This window comes from Chaetomium fimeti (genome assembly GCF_033439085.1).
Source record: "Chaetomium fimeti strain CBS 168.71 chromosome Unknown B0H64scaffold_7, whole genome shotgun sequence".
Classification (NCBI taxonomy): Eukaryota; Fungi; Ascomycota; class Sordariomycetes; order Sordariales; family Chaetomiaceae; genus Chaetomium; species Chaetomium fimeti.
In genome coordinates this window covers 1,818,572-1,838,853 of record NW_026944335.1, presented here as the reverse complement: position 1 = coordinate 1,838,853, position 20,282 = coordinate 1,818,572, and the positions used below count along the sequence as shown (strand labels likewise).

General features: G+C 57.7%; 7 protein-coding genes across 7 annotated transcripts; 2 read left to right on the top strand and 5 right to left on the bottom strand.

The window, feature by feature from the left end:
• Window positions 1-5,885: 5,885 nt before the first annotated feature.
• Window positions 5,886-8,875, bottom strand: B0H64DRAFT_232835 (uncharacterized protein). Its single transcript, XM_062799752.1, has 8 exons — window positions 8,665-8,875; window positions 8,402-8,599; window positions 8,212-8,348; window positions 8,136-8,142; window positions 7,856-8,078; window positions 7,718-7,800; window positions 7,490-7,645; window positions 5,886-7,433 (listed from the first exon to the last, which is right to left on the bottom strand). Exons 1-8 carry the CDS (start codon window positions 8,770-8,772, stop codon window positions 6,024-6,026), a joined length of 2,322 nt encoding a protein of 773 aa, XP_062656149.1. The 5' UTR covers window positions 8,773-8,875; the 3' UTR covers window positions 5,886-6,023.
• A 782-nt stretch (window positions 8,876-9,657) lies between these two features.
• Window positions 9,658-10,743, bottom strand: B0H64DRAFT_233013 (DOPA-like domain-containing protein). The gene is made up of 3 exons (XM_062799753.1): window positions 10,478-10,743; window positions 10,353-10,390; window positions 9,658-10,261 (listed from the first exon to the last, which is right to left on the bottom strand). Exons 1-3 carry the CDS (start codon window positions 10,636-10,638, stop codon window positions 9,933-9,935), a joined length of 528 nt encoding a protein of 175 aa, XP_062656148.1. The 5' UTR covers window positions 10,639-10,743; the 3' UTR covers window positions 9,658-9,932.
• A 1,107-nt stretch (window positions 10,744-11,850) lies between these two features.
• On the bottom strand, window positions 11,851-13,173 carry B0H64DRAFT_377137 (isoprenoid synthase domain-containing protein; the record flags this gene model as incomplete). Its single annotated transcript, XM_062802512.1, has 6 exons — window positions 11,851-12,141; window positions 12,204-12,237; window positions 12,302-12,391; window positions 12,451-12,632; window positions 12,662-12,878; window positions 12,950-13,173. 6 exons carry the CDS (start codon window positions 13,171-13,173, stop codon window positions 11,851-11,853), a joined length of 1,038 nt encoding a protein of 345 aa, XP_062656147.1.
• A 751-nt stretch (window positions 13,174-13,924) lies between these two features.
• B0H64DRAFT_232820 (uncharacterized protein) lies at window positions 13,925-15,330 on the bottom strand. The gene is made up of 2 exons (XM_062799751.1): window positions 15,122-15,330; window positions 13,925-15,061 (listed from the first exon to the last, which is right to left on the bottom strand). The coding sequence occupies exons 1-2, from the start codon at window positions 15,239-15,241 to the stop codon at window positions 14,060-14,062; spliced, it is 1,122 nt and encodes a 373-aa protein (XP_062656146.1). The 5' UTR covers window positions 15,242-15,330; the 3' UTR covers window positions 13,925-14,059.
• A 421-nt stretch (window positions 15,331-15,751) lies between these two features.
• B0H64DRAFT_407201 (WD40-repeat-containing domain protein) lies at window positions 15,752-17,316 on the top strand. The gene is made up of 4 exons (XM_062804561.1): window positions 15,752-15,939; window positions 16,037-16,084; window positions 16,191-16,306; window positions 16,392-17,316. Exons 1-4 carry the CDS (start codon window positions 15,937-15,939, stop codon window positions 17,140-17,142), a joined length of 918 nt encoding a protein of 305 aa, XP_062656145.1. The 5' UTR covers window positions 15,752-15,936; the 3' UTR covers window positions 17,143-17,316.
• A 122-nt stretch (window positions 17,317-17,438) lies between these two features.
• On the bottom strand, window positions 17,439-19,113 carry B0H64DRAFT_328338 (uncharacterized protein; the record flags this gene model as incomplete). Its single annotated transcript, XM_062800825.1, has 2 exons — window positions 17,439-18,710; window positions 18,772-19,113. 2 exons carry the CDS (start codon window positions 19,111-19,113, stop codon window positions 17,439-17,441), a joined length of 1,614 nt encoding a protein of 537 aa, XP_062656144.1.
• B0H64DRAFT_232790 (uncharacterized protein) lies at window positions 19,050-19,953 on the top strand. The gene has a single exon (XM_062799750.1). It carries the CDS (start codon window positions 19,405-19,407, stop codon window positions 19,858-19,860), a length of 456 nt encoding a protein of 151 aa, XP_062656143.1. The 5' UTR covers window positions 19,050-19,404; the 3' UTR covers window positions 19,861-19,953.
• Window positions 19,954-20,282: the final 329 nt, after the last annotated feature.

Here is a 20,282-nt window from a genome sequence, read left to right as displayed (position 1 = left end):
CGCATCATTCAAGGAGCTGAAGTCAGCCGCAGGCGTTTGCGGAGGGTTCGTCTCGGTCGACGGCTTGACAGGCGTGGAGGGCACGCCGTTCTTGGGGGCAGCAGTCTGGTGTTCGGCTTTGGCGATGGCCAGCTCTTGCTGAAGCTTGAGGTTGAACTCCTCTTGCAGCTTCTCCTTCTCTTCTTGGGCCTGCTTCTCCATTGCCTCCTTCGACTCCGTGAGCTTCTTGTTCAGCGCATTCTTCATCTTATCGGACCGCTGCTTAATGATGTTGTCAGACTGCTCCTCAAGCTCCCTGGCCTTGGCTTCGAATTCAGCTGCCTTGGCTTCGGCAGCGGCGATCTTTTCCTCCAGAGCCTTCCGCTCTTCGTCAGTGAGGCCATTAGCCACTTGAGACGGCGCGACAGCGACATCGGCCATGGCAACCTCGCCAGCGTTTGCTGCCGAGGACTGTGCCAGCGCCTGGTCGCGTTCGCTAATGGCAGTAGCGAGTTCGCCCCGAAGCTGTTCGACTTGGGCCTCGGCCGTGGCTTTTTGTGACGAGACTGTTTCCAGTTCCTGCCTCAGGCTCTCGAGCTGTTGGGTAAGTTCTGCGGCCTGGGTTGAATCCGCCACGGCCGGAGGCTGCTCATCTGCCGGAGGGGCTGCCGCTTGTTGCGCCTGCTGCTCGAGGGTCTGGTTCTTCTCGGTGAGAGTGCCCAGCTCTTGCTTGGCTGCCTCAAGCTCCTTCTCCACGCCGGCCAACCGTTCGTTGACCGAGTCGAGGTTGCCTTGGAGAGTATTCTTTTCGACATTAGCCTCATCGCGCTGAGATTTCATGCTCCTAAAGCGCGTCTTGAAGTCCTCGGCAAAACGTTCCTTCATCGTCTTCCATTCGCTTGTCTTTGTCTCCAAGGTTTCCTCAGTCTCCTTAACCTTCTGCTGCAGCGACTGTTCGGACTGCTTGAGGGCATCCCGCTCCGCTTCGAGACTCGCGATGGTCTCCTTCAGCTGTTCCGCCTCCTGGGGGTCAGCTTGACCGTACTTGCTGAGGATCGACTCGATCCTCTTCTGCAAGCCCTCGCGAGCCTCCTGAAGCTGCCGGATTTCCTGCTCCTTGAAGCCCATGTCGAGGTCAAGTTCGGAGATGCGAGCCTCGAGAGGTTGGATCCTAGCCTCTAGCTCTGAAATCTTCTCTGACTTCTTCACAAGTTGAGCCTGAGCTCGCTGGTTCTCGTTGCGGAGGGTCACGTTGCTTTCGCGGATAAGGTTGAGCTCGTTGAGCTTGTCCATGAGCTCCTTGTGGGTAAGGGAGCTCCTGGAGCTATCGGCGTGGGCCCTGCGTTCCTGGTCAAGCTTGAGACGAGCCTCATCAAGTTGCGATTGAGAGTATTCGACTTGTTGTTGGAGTCGTTTGGCTTCCTGGAGCTTGATGTCGTACTGAACCTCGAGGATCTCCTTCTCGCGGCGCAAGTAGTTGTTCAACTCGCGGAGACCCTCGGTTGCGGTGTCCGCAACCAAAGGCGACGGGCCGTCGCCATCCGCGTGAGCCCGGTTCTGCTGCAACGAAGTGATTTGGGCCGTGACGCTATCGAGCTGCTTGTGCAACAGTTTGTTTTGTGCGTCCACATCCTCTCGCCTCGTCTTGATCTCCGAAATCTCCTGCTCGAGCTGTTGGCGGCGCTCTTCCCAGGACTGTTCGCTCTGGGCGAGAGAGAGTTTGGCGGATTCTGCCTCAGCCCTCCACCCAGCGGACTGGGTCCTGAGCTCATTATGCTCAGCGCGAATCTGTTGCAGAAGCTTGGCAGCTTCGGCATGCTTGACGAGCTCCTGCTCGTAATCTTGTTGAGCCTTGGTGGCGATCTCGGCTTGCGCACGCAGGTCTTGGTGGTGGAATCGCGCGGTTTCCTTGTAGCGCTCTTCCTCGTCCTTCAGACGAGTAATGTCGTTATTGAGCATCCTCTCCTTCTCCTCATACTTCCTAACGACGTCGCCCTGTGAATCCCGGAGCATGTTAAGCTCGTTGTTCGAATTGGAGAGCTCCATGGTGAGTGCCTCGACACGTTGTTGTAGCTCGTTAGCAGCGTTCGTCTTCGTCGCGAGTGACGCATCCATTTCCTCGCGGTACTGGTCGTGGGACTCGTTGAGGCTTGTGAGCTCTTCCTCCATGTCTCTGCTGAGCTGCCTGAACTGCTCAGCCTGCTGCTTCGCGTTATCAAGCTGAACATTGAGGAGGTCCAGGCTATTCTTGAGCTCCTGGACCTCGTTCTCCAATTCCTCAATACGGGCTTGGGATTCGTGTTCGGTCGCGGATTGTTCGTTGAGGGTCCCAGGTCTCGGAGTGGGCAGAGGACGGAGACGCTCGGCGCGCTCCTGGGCGTTCCGAAGCTCAATTTCCAACTCGCCGACGCGAGCCTGAAGATGGTCTCGGGTCGTCTTCACCTGAACATTCTCCTCCTTGATTTGCCCGATCATCGAGGTCAGCTCGTCAATCCGCTTTTGGAATTGCTGAGCATCGAACTCCTTTCGAAGATGGATCTTCTTGCCCTCCTCCATCTCCTCGGAGAGCTTGCGTTTCGTGGTGGCGAGTTCACCGTCCAAAGAGTCGATTTGGGCTTGCAGCCTGCGCCTCGTCTCCGACTCGGCCAGCTCACGCTCGTTGAAGAGTGACTGTTGAGTCGAGACCATGCCGTTGAGCTTCGCCTTCTCCTGCGCGAGGTTCTCATTGTCCTGGCTGAGACGATCTTGGATGGTCTTCCACAACTTCTTCTCGGCCCGAAGGTTCGCACTTTCACTCCGCAGACTCTCGGCTAGGCCGCGAGCCTCGACGAGGTCCTCGGCCACTTGCTGAGTGCGCATGTCCTGCTTCGCAGCTGACTCGGAGAGAGACTGGTTCCGTTTCTGCAGCTCCTGTTTCTCGTTCTGCAGGGCCTTGAAATTCGACTCTAGCATCTCGTAGCGCTCAGTCGAAAGGGTGAGCTTGCTCGAAAGGCGGGAGACTTCGCTCTGGAGGGACCCCTTCTCAGTCGACAGCTTCTCGATTTGATCTTTCATGGCGTTTCTGTCCGTGGACTGGTCGTTGCGGTAAGAGTCGAAATGCGCCTGCAATTCCCTAAAGGCCACGGCCAAGTTCGCTTCATCGGCTTGCGGGGGTTGTTCAATGCTAGCGAGGACCTCGCGCTGGCCACTTTCCCGGGGAAGGCCAAGAGCTTGCTGGATTTCGGATGACGACGCTTTCTGCTGCAGCATACGGCGGAACATGTCGCGCTCGGTCATATAACTCTTCATCCGCACCGTGATGGACTGCACCTCATCCTGGAGCGCCGAGATCGTACCCCGGAGTTCCTGAACCTCTTCATGATCCTGAGCTGCTTGCTGTTTGGCGGCCAAGGCCTCCTCGTTCTCCATCTTGGTGGCCAGTTCCCGGGTGAGCTTCAATAACGCCTCATTCTTCTCCTGCAACTCGAAGATGTCCCTGAAGGCAGTGAACCTCTCGGTAATGAAGCGGTGTGTGTCGGACATGTCGTCCAACGCATGCTCGGCGACCTCGCCGCGCTGAAGTCGCTCGAATTGGGCCGTCTCCTCGTCGGTGAGCTGGTCCAAGCCCTTCTCGCGGGCATGGATATTGAAGATGAGGACGTGGATCTGCGTGCTGAGGTCGCGGAGTTGTGTTTGCAGGATTTTGATCTCAGCCTGGGCGGCGGCGGCAGCGCCCTCGGCTTTGCGTGCGATCTTGACGGCAGCATCCCGCTGCTCGTAAGATTGCTCTGCAAGCTCCGACATGTGGGCCGATTCATGCCGAAGACGTTCGTTTTCAGCCACTGTTTCTTCGTACTCGGGCATTTTAGCCTCCCAGATACCGAGCGCGTCGTCGAGCTCCTCTTGGAGCTTTTGACTCCGACGCTGCTCCCCGGTGAGTTGGGCCTTCACCTTCAAGAGTTCTTCGAGGGTCTCGGTGACACGGTGCGACGCCTTGCCGCGCATCGACGCCGGGGTGCCGAATGGCGAGGACGGGCGAGCCAAGAAGGAGCCATTGGCGCGGGGAGTTTGCGGTGCTGAGCCCGGTACGCCATTAGAATCGACGACGGCCCTGAGACGGTCCGCTTCGGTCTGGAGCTCCTGCATCTGTTGCTCCGTCTGGGAGTGGTCCTCCTTCTCCTTCTCTAGCTCGCGGCGTACGCGCCGGATCTCTTCAGCGCCATCGTCCTTGACCTGTTCGAGCCGAAGTTCCACCTCCTTCAGACGATTGCGGTGCGTTTGCGACTGTTGGTCTTTCAACTCAACCAGACGCTTTGATGACTCCAGCTCCTGCCTGAAGCTCTCCTCAGCGCGGGCCGCAGATTCTTGCAGCTGTTGCACCTTGGTCAGGGCTTCTTCCGCCTTTAACTGAGCCTCCCCTAGCCGCTTGCGCAGTTGCTGCTCGGTTCGGGTCAGCGACTCGATGTTAGAGAGGGCATCTTCGTTTTGCCGTTGCAGTTCTGCAATCCGGGCACCCTTTTCTTTCCGAATCTTGAGGCTCTCGGCCGTTTTGGTTTTGAGCTCTGCATCAAACCAGTCGTTGTTCTTTTTCGAGAGCTCAAGCTCCTGCTTGAGAGACCCCTCGCGGTATTTGGCGGAATTTGCAGCCGTCTGGGCGGACTGCACGGACTGATTTAAGGTGGTAATCTCCTGATTGAGCTTCAGGATCTTCTGGTGCTGTTTCTGCAGCTCCTCGGCTAGGCTCGCGTTCGCGGTCGTTTTAGAATCGACGATCGCAAGGGTCTCGCGATTGGAGGTCTCTAACGAGGCGATGCGTGTCCGAAGAGTATCGATTTCGGAAAGCGACGTTGTCCCAGAGGATTTGAGGGTCTGGAGTTCATTCTCAAGCGCTCGGCGGGCGGTCTCTGTGTTGACAGCATGTTAGCCAACACTCCGTGGAGGAAGAATTGCCAAAGCGCAAACTTGCCTTCATTTTGAAGTTTCTGCCGAACTTCCTCCACGTCCTTTAGGGCTTTATCACTGGTGGCTTTGAACTGCTCGCATCTTGATTCTGCGCCTCTGTACGCGGCTTCCAGCTCGACACCAAGTTGGAATTTTTCCTGCTCGAGGTCGCGCAGCTTGGTAACAATGGCGCCCAGCACCGAGGCGACAAGGTCTACTGTCGGCGCGGTTACAACCGCATCGAGGTCGAGCTCTGGCACGCCGGCATGCGTCGAGAGGTAGGCGAGGTCGACCTCGGCCGCCGCCATCGTGTTTCGCGGCCTGGGTTAATCAGTGCATATGTGGGTCTCAAGATTGACGAACTAGTCGGTTTGTCGTCGGAAATGAAGATGACAGGAGATGGAAATCGATGCGGTTCTCGGTCGAGGTGAAATCGCGTGATTGTTTGGAGTGAGTTTTTCTTTGAAAGAGAGCTTCGAGTTTGGGAGCCTTTCTCACCGGCCAAGCTGTTTTCGGCAAGAACTGGTCCAGCCGCGGGAGCTTTGACGCGGCAGCCAATCAACATAGCACAGATTTTATGGGGCAATGACACAAACGTCGAGACCAGCCACCAAGCGTGCCAGCGGTTCCAATGGTCTGTGCGAGGCTGTTTGGCGAGGCCCCCTGGTTGAAAATGGAGTCGCTTTCCGTTTCCAGACTCACAACGGGACCTCACGACAAAGATTGTTGATGACCCTAACCATAGGTTTATGCTACCCTAACGGTTCAAAAATACCTATAATCTCACTGTTGTCATCCATACTTCTTTGTTCATTCCACACACATGCGACAGCTAGTCCAGGCTCTTAAAACAAGCGCACTCATCGGCTTCCATCACTCAAAGAGCACGCTCTCAACTGCACCACACCACTAACAACCACAACCACAGTCTCAAATGCTCACATTAAATATACACACACAAAATGTCACCACATCTAATTAGGTACCCAAATATTCACACACCCCCATCCCATCATCCCATCCCATCCCATCATCCCATCCCACCAAGCAGCCACCTCCAATCCAATACACACCTCATACCTCCACCTCATATACCTGCACTTCATACACACACCTCATAACAATCACCTCCCCGCCCTCCCCTCATCCATCTCATGCAAATCCGGCACCGGCCCCGCCTGCCAGGACGCCTGTGGCTGCTGCTGCTGCTGCTGACCGTACACACCCCCGGGGGGCGGTGTACCAGCCGGGTTGTAGGCCTGGTAGCCCGGTTGCATCTGCGGGGGGTGCGGTGACGGGGTTGGGGAGGGGTATTGTTGCTGTTGTTGTGGTTGCTGTTGCTGCTGCTGTTGGTATTGGTATTGGTGCTGTTGTGGTTGTTGTTGCTGTTGTTGGTCGTAGGGGGGGTGTTGGGGTGAGTAGGGCTGCATGTGTGGTGATTGTTGGGGTGGGTATTGTTGATGTTGTTGATAAGGGGACTGTTGTTGCTGCTGCTGCTGCTGCGGTGGGTAGCTGTATTGGCCTGCCAGCTCCGGTCGGTTGGGGTTGGCGTTGTGGTACTGTGAGCCCTGGCCCTGCAGTTCGGACATGTTGGCCGGCGTGGCGGCGTACATGGCGCCCTGGCCCTGGAGCTCGGGCCGGTTGGACGCTGGCGCCCCTTGGCCGTAGAGCTCAGGAGCGTGCGGGGATGGTTGGGCCATGGCGCCCTGGCCTTGGAGTTCTGGTCGGTTAGGCGAAGGAGCACCTTGGCCGTAGAGCTCGGGGGCGTGTGGAGATGGCAGGACCATGGCGCCTGGGCCTTGCAGCTCGGGCCGGTTGGGTGACGGCGCGCCTTGGCCATAGAGTTCCGGTGCGTTTGGTGACGGAGCAGCAAACCCGGCGCTCTGGCCCTGGCTGTTTGGAGAGAGAGACGGCGGCGTGGCTGTGTGTTGATTGTGCAGCTCGGGACGGTTGGGCATGGGCGGGAAGAACGCTGCCTGCCCGCTGAGTTCGGCTTGGTTGTTCGGAGGCGGGGCAAAAGCGCCGGTGGTATTGGCGGAGACGGGCGATACTGTGCTGGAGCGGCCAGGGATGGCGCCGACCTTGAGTGTGCTGGGGGACGGGCTCGGAGGGCGTGGCGCGGCGACTGAGTCACTGGCCAGTTCTGCCTTGCCGCCGTACGGGCCGAGAGGAACGTCGTTGGGTCCGTTGTCCGGGATACGCAGCGAATCTGGCCGGTTCTTCCTCGCCCGGAGCACGAAGAAGATAATGGCTCCGATCAGACCAAGGCCGCCGACGACACCAACTACAGCACCGACGATGACGGCCGTGTTGGACCCGCCTGAATCCTCGTCGTCGCCCCCTTCGGTTGAGCCGTCCGATCCGCCGCCGTCCCCGTTGTCGTTGTCGTTGCCACCGTTACCGTTGTTGCCATTTCCCGTCTCTTTCGGGCCGTCGGTAATAGAACGGCTCGCTGGGAACGTCTGCTCTATCGAGTTGGAAACACCAGCAGCCGTCACCTTTGCTTCAGCAGCGCTGCAGTAATAGTTGAAAACCTGGTCGGTCTGTCAGCGATCCGACGACTACCAGCTCGCATCTCCAGGGAACTTACGGAAACGGCGGAGGAGACATCTTCGGTAGCGGTCGAAGAGCACTCCCACTTGACGGACGAGGTAATCACTTTCAGAACCTCCAGGGTCATGCCCTCCTTGAGGCACACACACGAGGCAAGAGCCTGTGGGCCACTGGGACACAAGTCGTTCATTTGCTTAAAAGGTTGTCAGTCGGCTGTGGCTGGAAGTGCCCTCTATTCCTGTCGAGATGCGCTACATATACTTACAGACTGAACAGCGTAACGGAGCCCCGACGCCGCGCATGGGGCAAGAGAGCTGTACCCCGGCAGATCCGTGATGTAGTACGTCACTGTCTCGTCAGCAAATGATTGGGGTGCGCTAGCATTGTTGTCTTGTCGACTTACTGTCGCCGGGGGGCTTGGTTGGGACAGGAAACTTGGTCGTGCCGTCGTTCATGGCGCAGTACGCAGCAAAAATGGCCTGCGCCGACGAGACATCGGCCGATTGCCCGGAGCATGAATACTTTGCCGACGAGTTGATTTCCTGACTGACGACGAGCGAGTTTTGGTTCTTCTTGCAGGCACAGCTCGCCAGCGCAGGCGCATCCGTCGGGCATTTGTCATAGGTCTGGGCTGCAAGTTAGCGGATCGAGGTGGCTCAGTGAGTCCGAAACGCATAGCTTACCATCGTTCTGTTTTCATTGTCAGTTACTGCCGCTAACTGGTAGGTGTTCATATGGATTCGGGCGGTCAAAACTTACCCAATCCCGTAACTGACAGCGCTCTTCGCGCATGGTGCCAGGTAGTCGTACTCGGGGATATCCGTGATGTAGACACTGACAGCGGTCGGAGTCGGGAACGAGACTGTTACGCTTGGGTCACAGTAGGCGTTGAAAATCTAATAGAGAGTCAGCACGCTTGGCTTGCTCCTCGATTTTGAACCGGCCATACACTCTGAGCCGAGGCGTGGTCCTCGCTGGCAGTCGATCCACACGAAGAGCTAATCGAGGAGGAAATCTGGGACGAGATGGATCTGAAATTGTTGTTCTTGGTGCAAACACATGACTGGAGTTCCGATACGGCTTCGGGACATGCGTCGTAGGTTTGCGACTGGACGTTGTATTTGAGGGCCGACTGGGCGCATGGTGCCTTGACGTGTTGCTCGGTCAGTCCTGGTTGGAGGGACGGGGAGGAGATGTTGGGGTTGGCTTTACCAGAGCTTCGTACGCAGGCATGTCGGTCACATAGAGGATTGAGCTTGCCCTCGCCGAACCAACGGCGAGAGCCAGTACGGCCGCCGAGAGGCGTGTTTGGCTCATCATGGTATCGAAAAGGAAGGTAAAGTATGTATGTCCGAAGTACACAACAAGTGTGTGACAAGATCAGCAAGAAACAGTCAACGAAAGAACGGCACTAAGGGACAGCGTCTTCCCGAAGGGTACCCCGGGCTTCACACAGGCCGAATTGCGCAACGAAGCCTCGAGAAGGGGAAAAAAAAGCTGAGGGGAGCGGCACGAGATGGTGTGCCATGCGGGAGGGGCCATCTGCGCGCCTCGTCCAGGCACGAACGCCACAACACGGAAAGGGTCTGCCGAAGCAAACTGACAGGAGAGGGTCCTCCCCAGCTGCCAGGACGGCCTTCGCGACGCCCTTCCGAAAGGGGCATGGCGGAGGCCCGAGGCGGCTTTCTCGAGCAGCCGTGTCACAGAGCCTTCTTGTTCTTGGCATGGAGATACCCCTGGTGAAGGTGTGGTTAAGATCCCTGCCAGCTGAGCGTGGGCGTCAACCTTGATACAGATACCGAATTCCCCAAGCTGCCAAGGTCCCATTGACCAATAGGTTAAAAGTCGAGGTGCGGAGGAAACCAATCAGCTCGTGACTGGGAAGCGGAAGGCTGAGCAGGGCATGCAACGCGAGATCGGAGGAGGTTTGATACCGGACGAGAGAGATGGTCCGTTCGTAATTGGAACTTGAGACCTCTCGGATTTGACCGACAGTTCGGCAAACGGCTCGACCCTCCCGTGGTGAAGAGCTCCGAAAATAACCAAACCGTTACTTGTTCCCAGGAAACTTTCCCATCGAGAACAAAATTCCGCTTCAGGGGTTCCGAATCGCTGGAATGGACGGGTGTCATTCCTTGCCGCCCCTGATTTCTTCCCGCATGCATGTCAGCCGCGGTGGAACTCGACGCCGCCGGGAGCTCATTTCGCGATCCCCCGAGACGCGTGGTGCCAAAGGTCACTTTCCCATCGACAATGCCAGCCTTGAAGGATGCCGTTTCTGGCGTTCTTATTGGGGACTTTTCTGAAGCCACCGGCGCGTAGAGAGCCGGCGGGATCTCACCGCGCCTGTCCCCTCCGTCTTCCCCTCATGAACATCCGTTAGATAATTCCCACCACCCCGCTCAAGGCTCAAGGCTCAAGCCGGCGCCGTCCCTCCAGCACCGCCAGCAGACCCAGCAGACGCCCCACCCCCCAACTAACTAACCACTCACCCGGCCAAAAACAGCAACATCTATCGGCAAGCGCTCGCCCATCCAGATGGCGCGGTCGGTGTGGTTTCGGCGCTCGCGGTCAGCGGCGGGCAGGTCGGTCTCGGGCTCGGTGGTGTTGGGGTGGACCAGCACGGAGAGCGGGCCGCGCCAGACGGCCAGCCAGGCGACGACGGCGCCGAACTGGGCGGGCGAGTGCACGCTCACCTCGAACATGGCGACCGGGTGGGGGCCGATCGGGCGGTCCCACAGCGCGTACACCCGCAGCTCCGGGAACTCGCGCCGGATGCGCTCCCTCAGGGCGCGCGCGTATTCTGTTTCTTTAATGGGGGGGGGGGGGTATTATTAGTTTTCGGTTTTGGTGTGCTGGGTTAGGTTACTTCGACTAGGTAAGTTCGATGTTGCGCGTACGTTCTGGGTTGTTCTGGAAGTAGTAGATGTGGATGTCACTTTTGGCCCAGTTAGTTTCGCGAGTGGTACGGGGATGGTCAGGTAATGTTGAGGTGGAAGGGCCAGTAAGGGAAATAGCTTACAACCCGCCCTTGGGGCCGTTGTCGAGAGGTTCAGTAAATCTTTGGTACGCACTGCTGAGCACGCCGGTCTGCGGGTTCCGGAAGCTCTTGCCATCTTCGGCCCGCTCTTCGGGCAGAGGTGGGGCGTTCTCATAACCCGCCAGCGGGGAGGGGTAGCCTGCCATTGTGGGTGACAGTTTGGTATTTCGGGAAAACGATGTTGGGATCTGGATTTGTGGTAAGATGTAATGGCGCGAACTCGGTATGCGGCTTGATATCAGGAATCGAGATCGTTAGTGAAGTTGAAGTGGTGTCGGTATTCGTAAGGCACCTACACTACTTCGGCCACCCGTTTGTAAGCGAGGTTCCACACCCGCTTTGATGGGGGATGATTGATGGGCGATTGCTCAAGTTGGAAAGAGCCCCGCATTTTGACAACATCTCCGGACAACCCACGACTGCCAGAATGTTACACTCCACATCTCACTCCCCAGTGTGACGTGAGAGGGATGGTTCGTCTCCATATCTGGGACGGCCCGCACCGCTCGAGCCAAAGACCTGTGCTCATCGTTGACCAGGTGCAAGCAAGGCACACCATAACCCCGCCGGGTGTATTACCGCTTCGAGAAGGCAACTCGGCGATGCACACTGCACCGGCATCCTTCCATAGCTGCGCCTTGGGCTAGTTAGTACAGAGACAACCCCGAGACAGCCTCATCTAGGCATTACTGTTCATGTATTGGCCATGAACTCGGTGGACTTGCCCAGTATCGTAGTCTACCTGCGGAGGATCCAACCAGCAAGGCTGCACGGTGGGTTTGGAGTTTAGTATAAAAAGCGTATGCTCTTCATCCGACTTGAATTGAATGTATTGATTCTTTAGCCAGCAACATTCTAGCCACCTCCCGAAGAAGATATCTCGTTCACTTACCACCAAATAATCCCCTCGAATCATTCGCAAGCATGAACTGCCCAGTGTGCCAACAGTTTACCGTGAGCGGACTCAGTTCTGTGGAGGACGAAGTGGAACTAACCTCTTGCCAGAACTCCGTCGTCATCTACTGCTTCTCCGGCAGCCTGGGGGCAGATAAGAGCAGCCGCGACTTTAAAGAAGGGACTACACATTGGGTCTGTAACGAGTACGTTTCACTCTCAATCACGTCTCAAGTCATGGGTGATTGCTAACTGGTCTGGCAACCCCCAGCTGTTATGAGAGCATGAAAGAAAGTGGGACGGCTACCATGTGCCCGTTTTGCCGGGCTAGCAGCGCAGGCGTGACTATATACAAGCAGAAGGCAGGCGTGCGTGCCGTGTACGAGTTTGTGGACCAGGAACTGAACAATTAGAAGCGGATATCTTGGCCAGTATTCAACAACCATAACCCCCTCAGTCATCCTTCATAGAGTGACCACAAATGAACCATCCTCCTGCTTGTCCTTGTGAAGACCATACCGGGGGCTGTGGATGGAAAAGTTGAGCGTACTCGTGTCAACAGCCTGGTAGGCCCCAACGAGTCGCCTTAGGTGTTCCTCCTCCATCACGCCATCTTTTTGGAGAACCGAGGCGTTATTATCAAAGTCTCTGACACATTTGTGGATGTCTTGTATCAAGCTTTGCGTTGCGCCGTCCAAGTCCGAGTCCATTGCTCGCATGGTGATGGGTATTAGGTTTCCAAATGCACCATCCTTCTAAAACAAGTTAGCAAAACAGGCTCTAAGCTGTGGATCACGAAACATAATAGTGTGCTTACCAACTCTTTTTTGAGCGAGAACAACTCATTGATCCTGAAGTAGCCATGTTAGTTGGGCTGCCCAGTCTTTCTCGCGGACAGAAACGACATAGTCTTACAGGATGAGGAGCTTGTTGACGCAACGGCTCATGACGGCCAGTTCCTTAGATTCGAGAGTTTCGCGAGGGAGAACAATGCCGTTGATGATCCTAAAAGGCTGTCAGCATCGAATCCATAATCACAACTTGGCCCTCCTAGAAATACCAACCTTGTAAGATCCAACGCAGCATCCACCGACGACGTCCCCAACCGCCACGAGTAGAACTCCCCCACACTCGGCACCCTCCCCGACAACCTCCACCGATACTCAGTCACACACGCCCCCATATACTCCTTCAGATGCCCAAAAACACCCTCCTCTCCTCCCGCCCGCAGTACCCAGCCACGCGCCTGCCCACCTCGGCAAAGCTCTCACAAACCTTCGTCGGCGCCACCGGCGCGGGAGCCCCGGGCTCGCCCAAACCAAGGGAATGCTCCACAAAGACGATCGACTGCCGACAGTACTCGGCCGCCGCCTTGTCGCCCCTGCCCTCGATGCCCGCGCCCCCGCCGTCGATGGCGTCGTCCCACAGGAACAGCCAGACGCAGTAGAAGGCGACCGTCTCCAGGTCGGCGTACGGCGCGTCGGGAACCCACCTGCGCCGTGGGGGCTGTAAGTCTTCTACTCCTTTTGGGGCGCATCATATATCGGGGAGGTGATCCCATACCCGGAGGCAAAGAGCGCGATATCAACCGCTCTGATCTTGGCCAGCGCCCTCTCGTTCTCGATGATCTCTCCTAGCCGGGCATCGACGGCCTGCTTGACCTGTGGGTGCAGGGGGTTGACGCCCTGTTTCCACGCGGCGAACGCCGGGCGGAGATCGGGGATGTGGAGCCTCTGGCCGGAGAGTGTGTCGGCCGAGATGACGGGGTTTTCGTTTTTCTGTTCCATTATTGGTAGGGGCTGTTTCATGGGAGGTGGGTGTTAGGGACCTAGTTTATATCGGTGGACGGATTGGAGGTAAAGATTGGCCTTTAAGAGCGCAACTCCACCGGATGATGTGACTGTAGGTGTTTCATGCAGGAACCTCACCGCTTCCCCCACGCACGCACTTACACGCATGTGTACTGAAAATGGAGGCAAACACAGAGAAGCAGCATCGGATTCTTAAGACAATATATTCTCAACTACCAAGGTAGGCAGGAGGTAGTAGTAGCAGCGGATGAAACCATCCTGAGAGAAAACAAGAGCTAGCCAGCCGTCTGTCTATACATCGAGAGCGCGCCTCTATCAAACCAGGGAGAGCAACACAGCGAAAACGAGCAAAAGCCCCTCTACTAGCACAGGCACACCCACCCGGCAAGATATCTCGCTGGAGTGCCTGCCTTTCCAGACAATGCAATGCAAAACCTATGCGAATACCAAGGCAGTAAGTAAGAAAGCCAACCGAAAATCAGGACACGAAAACACAAGAACCGTTCCCCTCCCATCCAACGCCCCATGTATGCAATCGAATACACACCCCCCCGTCATCATGCCAAGCCGATACAGGTTGATGCCAGAGTAGACGCCTCCCCAACAGAGCAAGCAATCTATAAGATACAGAGGTACAGTCAGGGGTGAAGAGGGAAAAAGAAAAGAAAACAGGAAAGAGCAGATAGCAAATGAGCAAAGTTGTAGGCGAGTTGCGGCGACGCGACGGCTGTAGCAATACACAATACAGGTGTACATATGTACGTAGGGGGTAACAGGACAAGACTGAGGGCTTGATATATAACAACGATCGCCCCACCCCCCATGACGGCGGGCGAAGCGATCAGTGGTCCGCGATGCGCGTTCAGGCGCGCTGGTCCTCGGCGGCCTTTTGCGGCGTAGCCGCGTCGGAGCCAAGACCAGAGTCGTGCTGCTCATCGTCGTGCGAGGTGTTGACGGCCTCGCCGGTGGTGGCGTTGACAAAGCCGTCGCCCTCGACGACGACCTCGCGGTTGCCGATGCGGCGCATCAGCTCGAAGAAGCGCGAGTTCTTGAACTTGTCCGAGTTGTTGTCGGCGACCGAGTTGACAATGTCGATGGCGGCGTGCACCAGGTCGTCGTCGGACCGGCGCTTGTCCTGCTCCTGCGCGAGCTTCTCCAGGTTGGTGTCGATGACCTCCATCTCGTCGGCCGAGGGCGCAGTGACCTCGGTGGCGGGATCGACGCGCGGGCCGTGCTCGGCCATCCACTTGTCTTGCGCCTCGGCGAACTCGGTGTTGGCAACCTGTTGCTTCTCGGTCCAGTCGGCGAGCTCGGTCTTGAAGTTGGCATCATCGTATTCGCCGAACGCGCGATTGAAAGCTTCGACGTCAATGTCGGAGTCCTGGGCCACGGCGGTCTGGGGTTGCTGCTGGGTGATCGGGTTCATGCCGTGGTTCTGGAGACCATAGACACCGCCAGACAGACCGTTATGCATGGGCATGCCGAAAGCAGCCTGCTGCATGTTCATGGCCGGGTTCATGGTAGCCATGGGGGCCGAACGCATCTGGGTAGTCATCGCAGTGCTGGGTCCAGCTACACCGCCGCCAATCTGCATGCCCGAGAACTGGTTAACCCATTCCTGGTGCGAGGTCGCCGAGGCACCACCGGTAGCGGGGGAAGCAAGGCGGGCGGCCGGTGCGCCCGGGCCGATGTTGGCCATGGTGGTCGGAGCACCGGGAGCCGGATGACCATAGGCCCTAGCGCCAGCAACGGTATTCATGTCGAGACCGGGACCGAAGGCCGCGTCCATGGGCGCGCCGCCCTGCTGAAAGCCTCCAAAGGCCATCTCGGCGCCATTGGCAAAGGGAGCCTGCGAACGGAAAGCCTGACAAAGTTAAGGTCAGCGACGAGTTTGGTTTACAAATCATGGCTCCCAAACACTCACATTGCCCGGGCCGGCCTGCGGCGCGTTGACGAAGCGATCCTGGTGATGGGCGCGATCGCGGTCGACATGCGACAAAAGATTCTTGGCGCCGTTAGACGGACCACACATGCTGTCGGCCATCTTGAAGACGAGTTTCTGTTGGCGATTCTGGTGAGATGCGATTTTATTGTTTCTGGTAGCAGAGGCAAGTTTCGATATCGGTTTGTTCGGATCGAAGAGAGGATAACCAAGGGTGGTTCGAGATGCCGAGGTCTTCCGAGGCAGGCGCTGTTCGAACCGAGCCGATGGAGTTGTATTGCTACGGCCGCGTTGTAGAAAAAGAAAACAATGCCGGGAAATCAAAACGCATGGTACATAAAACAATAGAGTATCGAAGCCATTCCCCGTTGGCCCCGTTTTCGTTATGTGTGTAGAGGTAGTGTGGCCGCCAGATTCGCCATGGAGAATGGTGATGGAGTTGTCGAAGTTGGTCCGTCGCTGTCAAGATGTATTGCCGGGGTCGGGGCAGGCTTGTGACCGAGGGGCAAGCCAAGAGTTCTTGTGGATGCGGGGCGGCATGGTGTGGGGCTTCTTGGAAGACCCCTGCAAGCCATTGCAGGCTTTGGGCTCGCCATGATTTTCATGCCAGCTGGACAACAACAGGGGTGCTCTTCACACGCCGAGAGCCATCTCCTAGCGGCGCAACTGAATCTCGGTGCAAACCCATTGACGAACTGCACTTTAGATAACCCACTTCGACAATCAGAGCAACTAAGCAATTCATTCTATTGTTCCCACCGAATTTGCATCCACTGAATCAAAGATCCGCCGTCACAATGGTTCGCACCCCTCCCTTCTTCTCTTACCCTTCAAGTTCAATGGAGCTCTCCTTTTTCCTGAGCATATGGAGTCGTGGATGCTAACCCGGCTCTCCAGGCAGCCGGAACCCAGGTTATTGCCAACTCTGGCCACGATGACATGATTGTACGTCCCTCTAGGTTCCGCTGCGATTTCCCCACCTAGCCACCCATCCACCGAACCTCCGAAACCGCGAGACCGAACAGAGAGATGGAGATCTGACGCAAACCAGCACGATGCGGTCCTAGACTACTACGGCCGGAGGTTAGCGACCTGCTCCTCGGACCGCACCATCAAGATCTTCGAGATCGAGGGCGAGACACAGCGGTTGACCGAGACACTCAAGGGGTACGTAGGAAACAACACACTACACTCCCTCCTACCGAGACGGGATAGGTGGGGGATATGAAGCTCACGGTGTGGCAAACAACAGGCACGACGGGGCCGTGTGGTGCGTCTCGTGGGCGCATCCCAAGTACGGCAACATCCTGGCGAGCGCGGGCTACGACGGCAAGGTGTTGATCTGGCGCGAGCAGAACGGCGCGTGGCAGCGCATCTACGACTTCTCCCTGCACAAGGCGAGCGTCAACGTGGTGTCGTGGTCGCCCCACGAGGCCGGCTGCGTGCTGGCGTGCGCGTCGTCGGACGGCAACGTCAGCGTGCTCGAGTTCAAGGACAACAACAGCTGGGAGCACAGCATCTTCCACGCGCACGGGCTCGGGGTCAACTCGGTGTCGTGGGCGCCGGCGACCAACCCGGGCAGCATCGTCAGCAGCAAGCCGGGCCCCAAGTCGACGGGCAACCGGCGCTTCGTGACGGGCGGGTCGGACAACGCGCTCAAGATCTGGGCCTTCGACGCCGCGAGCGCCGCCTACAAGCTCGAGCGCGAGCCGCTGACGGGCCACACCGACTGGGTGCGCGACGTGGCCTGGAGCCCGACGGTGCTGCAGAAGAGCTACATCGCGAGCGCGTCCGAGGACCGCACCGTGCGCATCTGGACCAGCGACCCGGCCAACCCGCAGCAGTGGAACTGCAAGGTGCTCGGCTTCGACGCCGCCGTCTGGCGCGTCAGCTGGTCGCTGAGCGGCAACGTGCTGGCGGCCAGCGGGGGCGACAACAAGGTCACGCTGTGGAAGGAGAACCTCAAGGGCGAGTGGGAGTGCGTCAAGTCGATCGAGGAGTAACGATGGGACGGGCGGGGCTTGGGCGTTACGGCTGGGACGGTATTTAGAGCTAATGAAGTTTGTGTATCCCGTCCTGTTCATGCGAATAATTGACCGGGGGACGAATGTTGGGCTGAACTAGATGACAGCGCTGGACATGTGAATTCGGCCGGATCGGTGCATTTGATTCTCGGTGGACAAGACCATAGCTGACTACAACTATCGCTAGATTTCTTCCACGGCCATTACAACCCCTTTTCAAGATGATGCCCATTATTACTAGCATCAGATCATCACTCGTCAACACCAACCCCCATCTAAGCCACAAACCCCAACCCCCCAACAGCCACCATCACCGCCGTGACCACCACCACAACCCACCCCTCGCCCCCAGCACCACGGTACCCCGCCCCAGGCATGGCCGCCGCAGTCGACGTGCTCTCCACAGGACCACCAGTCTCAGTCGGCGTCCCACCGCCACCACCATTACCACCACCCCCGTCCTCTTCCTCCTCACCATCCCGCATCACCACCCAAATCTCGCCCGTCGCATCGCTTGACACAAACAGCCGCTGCGCAGCGGCATCAAACGCCAGCCCGACAGGCCTGAAACAGGCGCCGCGCTCAGAGCAGCGGCTCACGTCCGGGGCGGTGAGGACGTCGCGGATGGGGTCGACGCTGTCGGGGGCCTCGACGGGCATGCCGGCTCCGGTGCCGTTCTCATCGTCGTCGTCATCGTCGTCGCCGTCGTCGTCGTCGGTCCCGAAGGCGACGTACGACAGCTTGTAGCCCGCCGGGTGTTCGCGGTTCCAGCTGCCGTGGAAGGAGATGAAGGCGCGCGAGCCGTTGCCGGGGAGGAACTCGATGTCGAGCGGGGCGGTGTGGGCTTGGAAGGTGAGGCGGGGCGGCACGGTGCGCAGCCCGCAGTGCGTGTCGTTGGCGGTTGCGTCGTTTTCGAGTGAGAACTGCGCGCCGACGGTTAGGTCGCCCTGTGACGGGAAGTCTGTTGTGTTGCGCAGCGCGAAGCATGTCGGGTAGCCGTAGTTGCTGCCGAGGAGCGAGAGGGGTGAGTCCGTGTCGTTGAGGAGGCCGTGGTAGTTGAGCTCCTCGCCCGGGTTCTCCTCGTGGATGTCCTCGTCCAGGCGGTGAATGTCGTCGGCGCTGTTCTCGACGGACCAGATGGTGCCCGTGACCGGGTGCTCGGCCACGCCGACCGAGTTGCGCAGACCCCAACCGACGAGCAGGCCATCTTCGGGGTAACTGTAGGGGCGCTGCAGGGAGGAGGTGGTGGTGTTGGAGATGTTGAAGGCGCGGATGTGGGAGATGCCGGTGGATTGGTCGGCGGCCAGTGGGTCGACGTTCTCGGCGCTGCCGCGCGAGACCAGGAGGAGGTCGGGCTCTTTCTTGGAGAGCAAAAGGGTCCGCGTGACGTGCGCGATGCCCGGGTTGGGGTTGGTCATGTTGGCGACGATGCGGGCGTGGTTGCTGACGGTCATGGTGTCGGCGTCGTAGCTGTAACGGTCGACATTCTCGGCCGTGGAGACGTACAGGGTCCTGCCATCCTCGGACAATTCAAGACCATGGTTGAGCTACATTGTCGTTAATATTTATGTTGTGCCGGCGCTATGGGATATCGCTGTCCGGGTTTACCTCTTCATCCTCGATGACGGAAGTGCTGCTGCGCACAGATAGACAAGTACCTCCATTGTCGTCGAAGGCCAAATGCCGGAGCCCGTTACGGGCTTCCAGCACGAGCAGCCCGCCGTTGGAGTCGAACTTGATACCGCGCGGGTTAGTGAGGTTGGTGGCAATCAGCTGGGCCTTCCAACCCTTCGCCGCAACGGGCGCCGAGTAAGCCGGTGTCAAGACGGTGGCACACGCCGTCGGCTGCGAGGTGGGGATCGTACCCGTGAGGGTAGTGACGTCCTGTGCTGCAACACTGGAAGACAGCAGCAAAGCTGCGGCGGCAGCTTGCTTGACGAGAGAGGTCATGTTGTTTTGGTGTCTTCGTGTAAGTCGAGACCAATTGAGAGTAGGTGGTCACCGAATGAGAGAATATGGAAATCCGTCTCGCTTCTCTCGTGAGGTGAACGGGCCTGTTATGAAACAAGGGCCTGTAGTTCGGGCACCGAGAGGGATGGGAGGGAACAATGGGAGACGTCATGCAAACCACCAAATTCTTTGCCTAGACATCGCGAGGGGCCATTCAACCATGGGGCCAATGGTGCAACTGGGTATGCCAAGCTCTTGTCCTGCTTGCCGGGTCAAACACGAACGCCATTGATGCCATCCCATCCAATGCGGGCTATCGAATGGGCGGGACAAGATCCCAATCCGTTGTCTTCGGTTCATCCCAACTTGGGCCAAAGCCGGTTGGTCCGAGCTAGGGTTGGCTGGCGTCACTGGGCACAGCTGGACCGAGCCGCAACGTATCGAAAACCTCGAGTGTTGCACAATGTTTGGGGCTTGCGGGAGCTGAGGAGACTCGGAGAGCTTGGGGCTGCTTGGTGTGGTTGCATTGCGGCCTTGAGCACCTGGTCGTTGTTTCTTTCAGCGACCTTCCTGATGTCATCCCCTCCTTCCTTTCCTGCACGCCGAGGCCTAGGCCACCACGAAGTGCGTGTCCACGGGCTTTCCGTTGGCTCAGGCGAGGGAAGGTGCCGAAGATTCCGAATCCTCTCTCGTAGTCAGCACCGACTAATACAGCAATCGCCTTGGCGCCGGGCACTCTCGTTTTGATGACCCTACGCCGAGACACGAGCAGAGGGGGTCAACAAAACATCAACCACCATGTCATACACTCAAAACCGTCTCTAGGCGAGGGATATCCCGCTGCGTTACAACCTTCAAAAGCCAACTTTACTTCTGGCCGACTAAGTGCAAGTTTAAGCACTCTCCCAGCTCTGTTTCGAGACCATTCAAGGGATGAATATTTGGGGTTTAGGGAAAGACCTTTTATTGCAAGAAGTAAAGTTCGTTGCTTCGTGCATTCAACCTTCTACAAGTAGACTTGTTACACCCGGCCGGGTTGTCCACCCAGGTACCGTTCCTGCATGGGTGTGTTACACGCGGGGACGGATAACTAGCAATTGGGGGTTCTAGTAAGGTATAGAACATCATGGATGGAAAGCCTAGAAGCTGTTCCATTTGACGACCGAGAG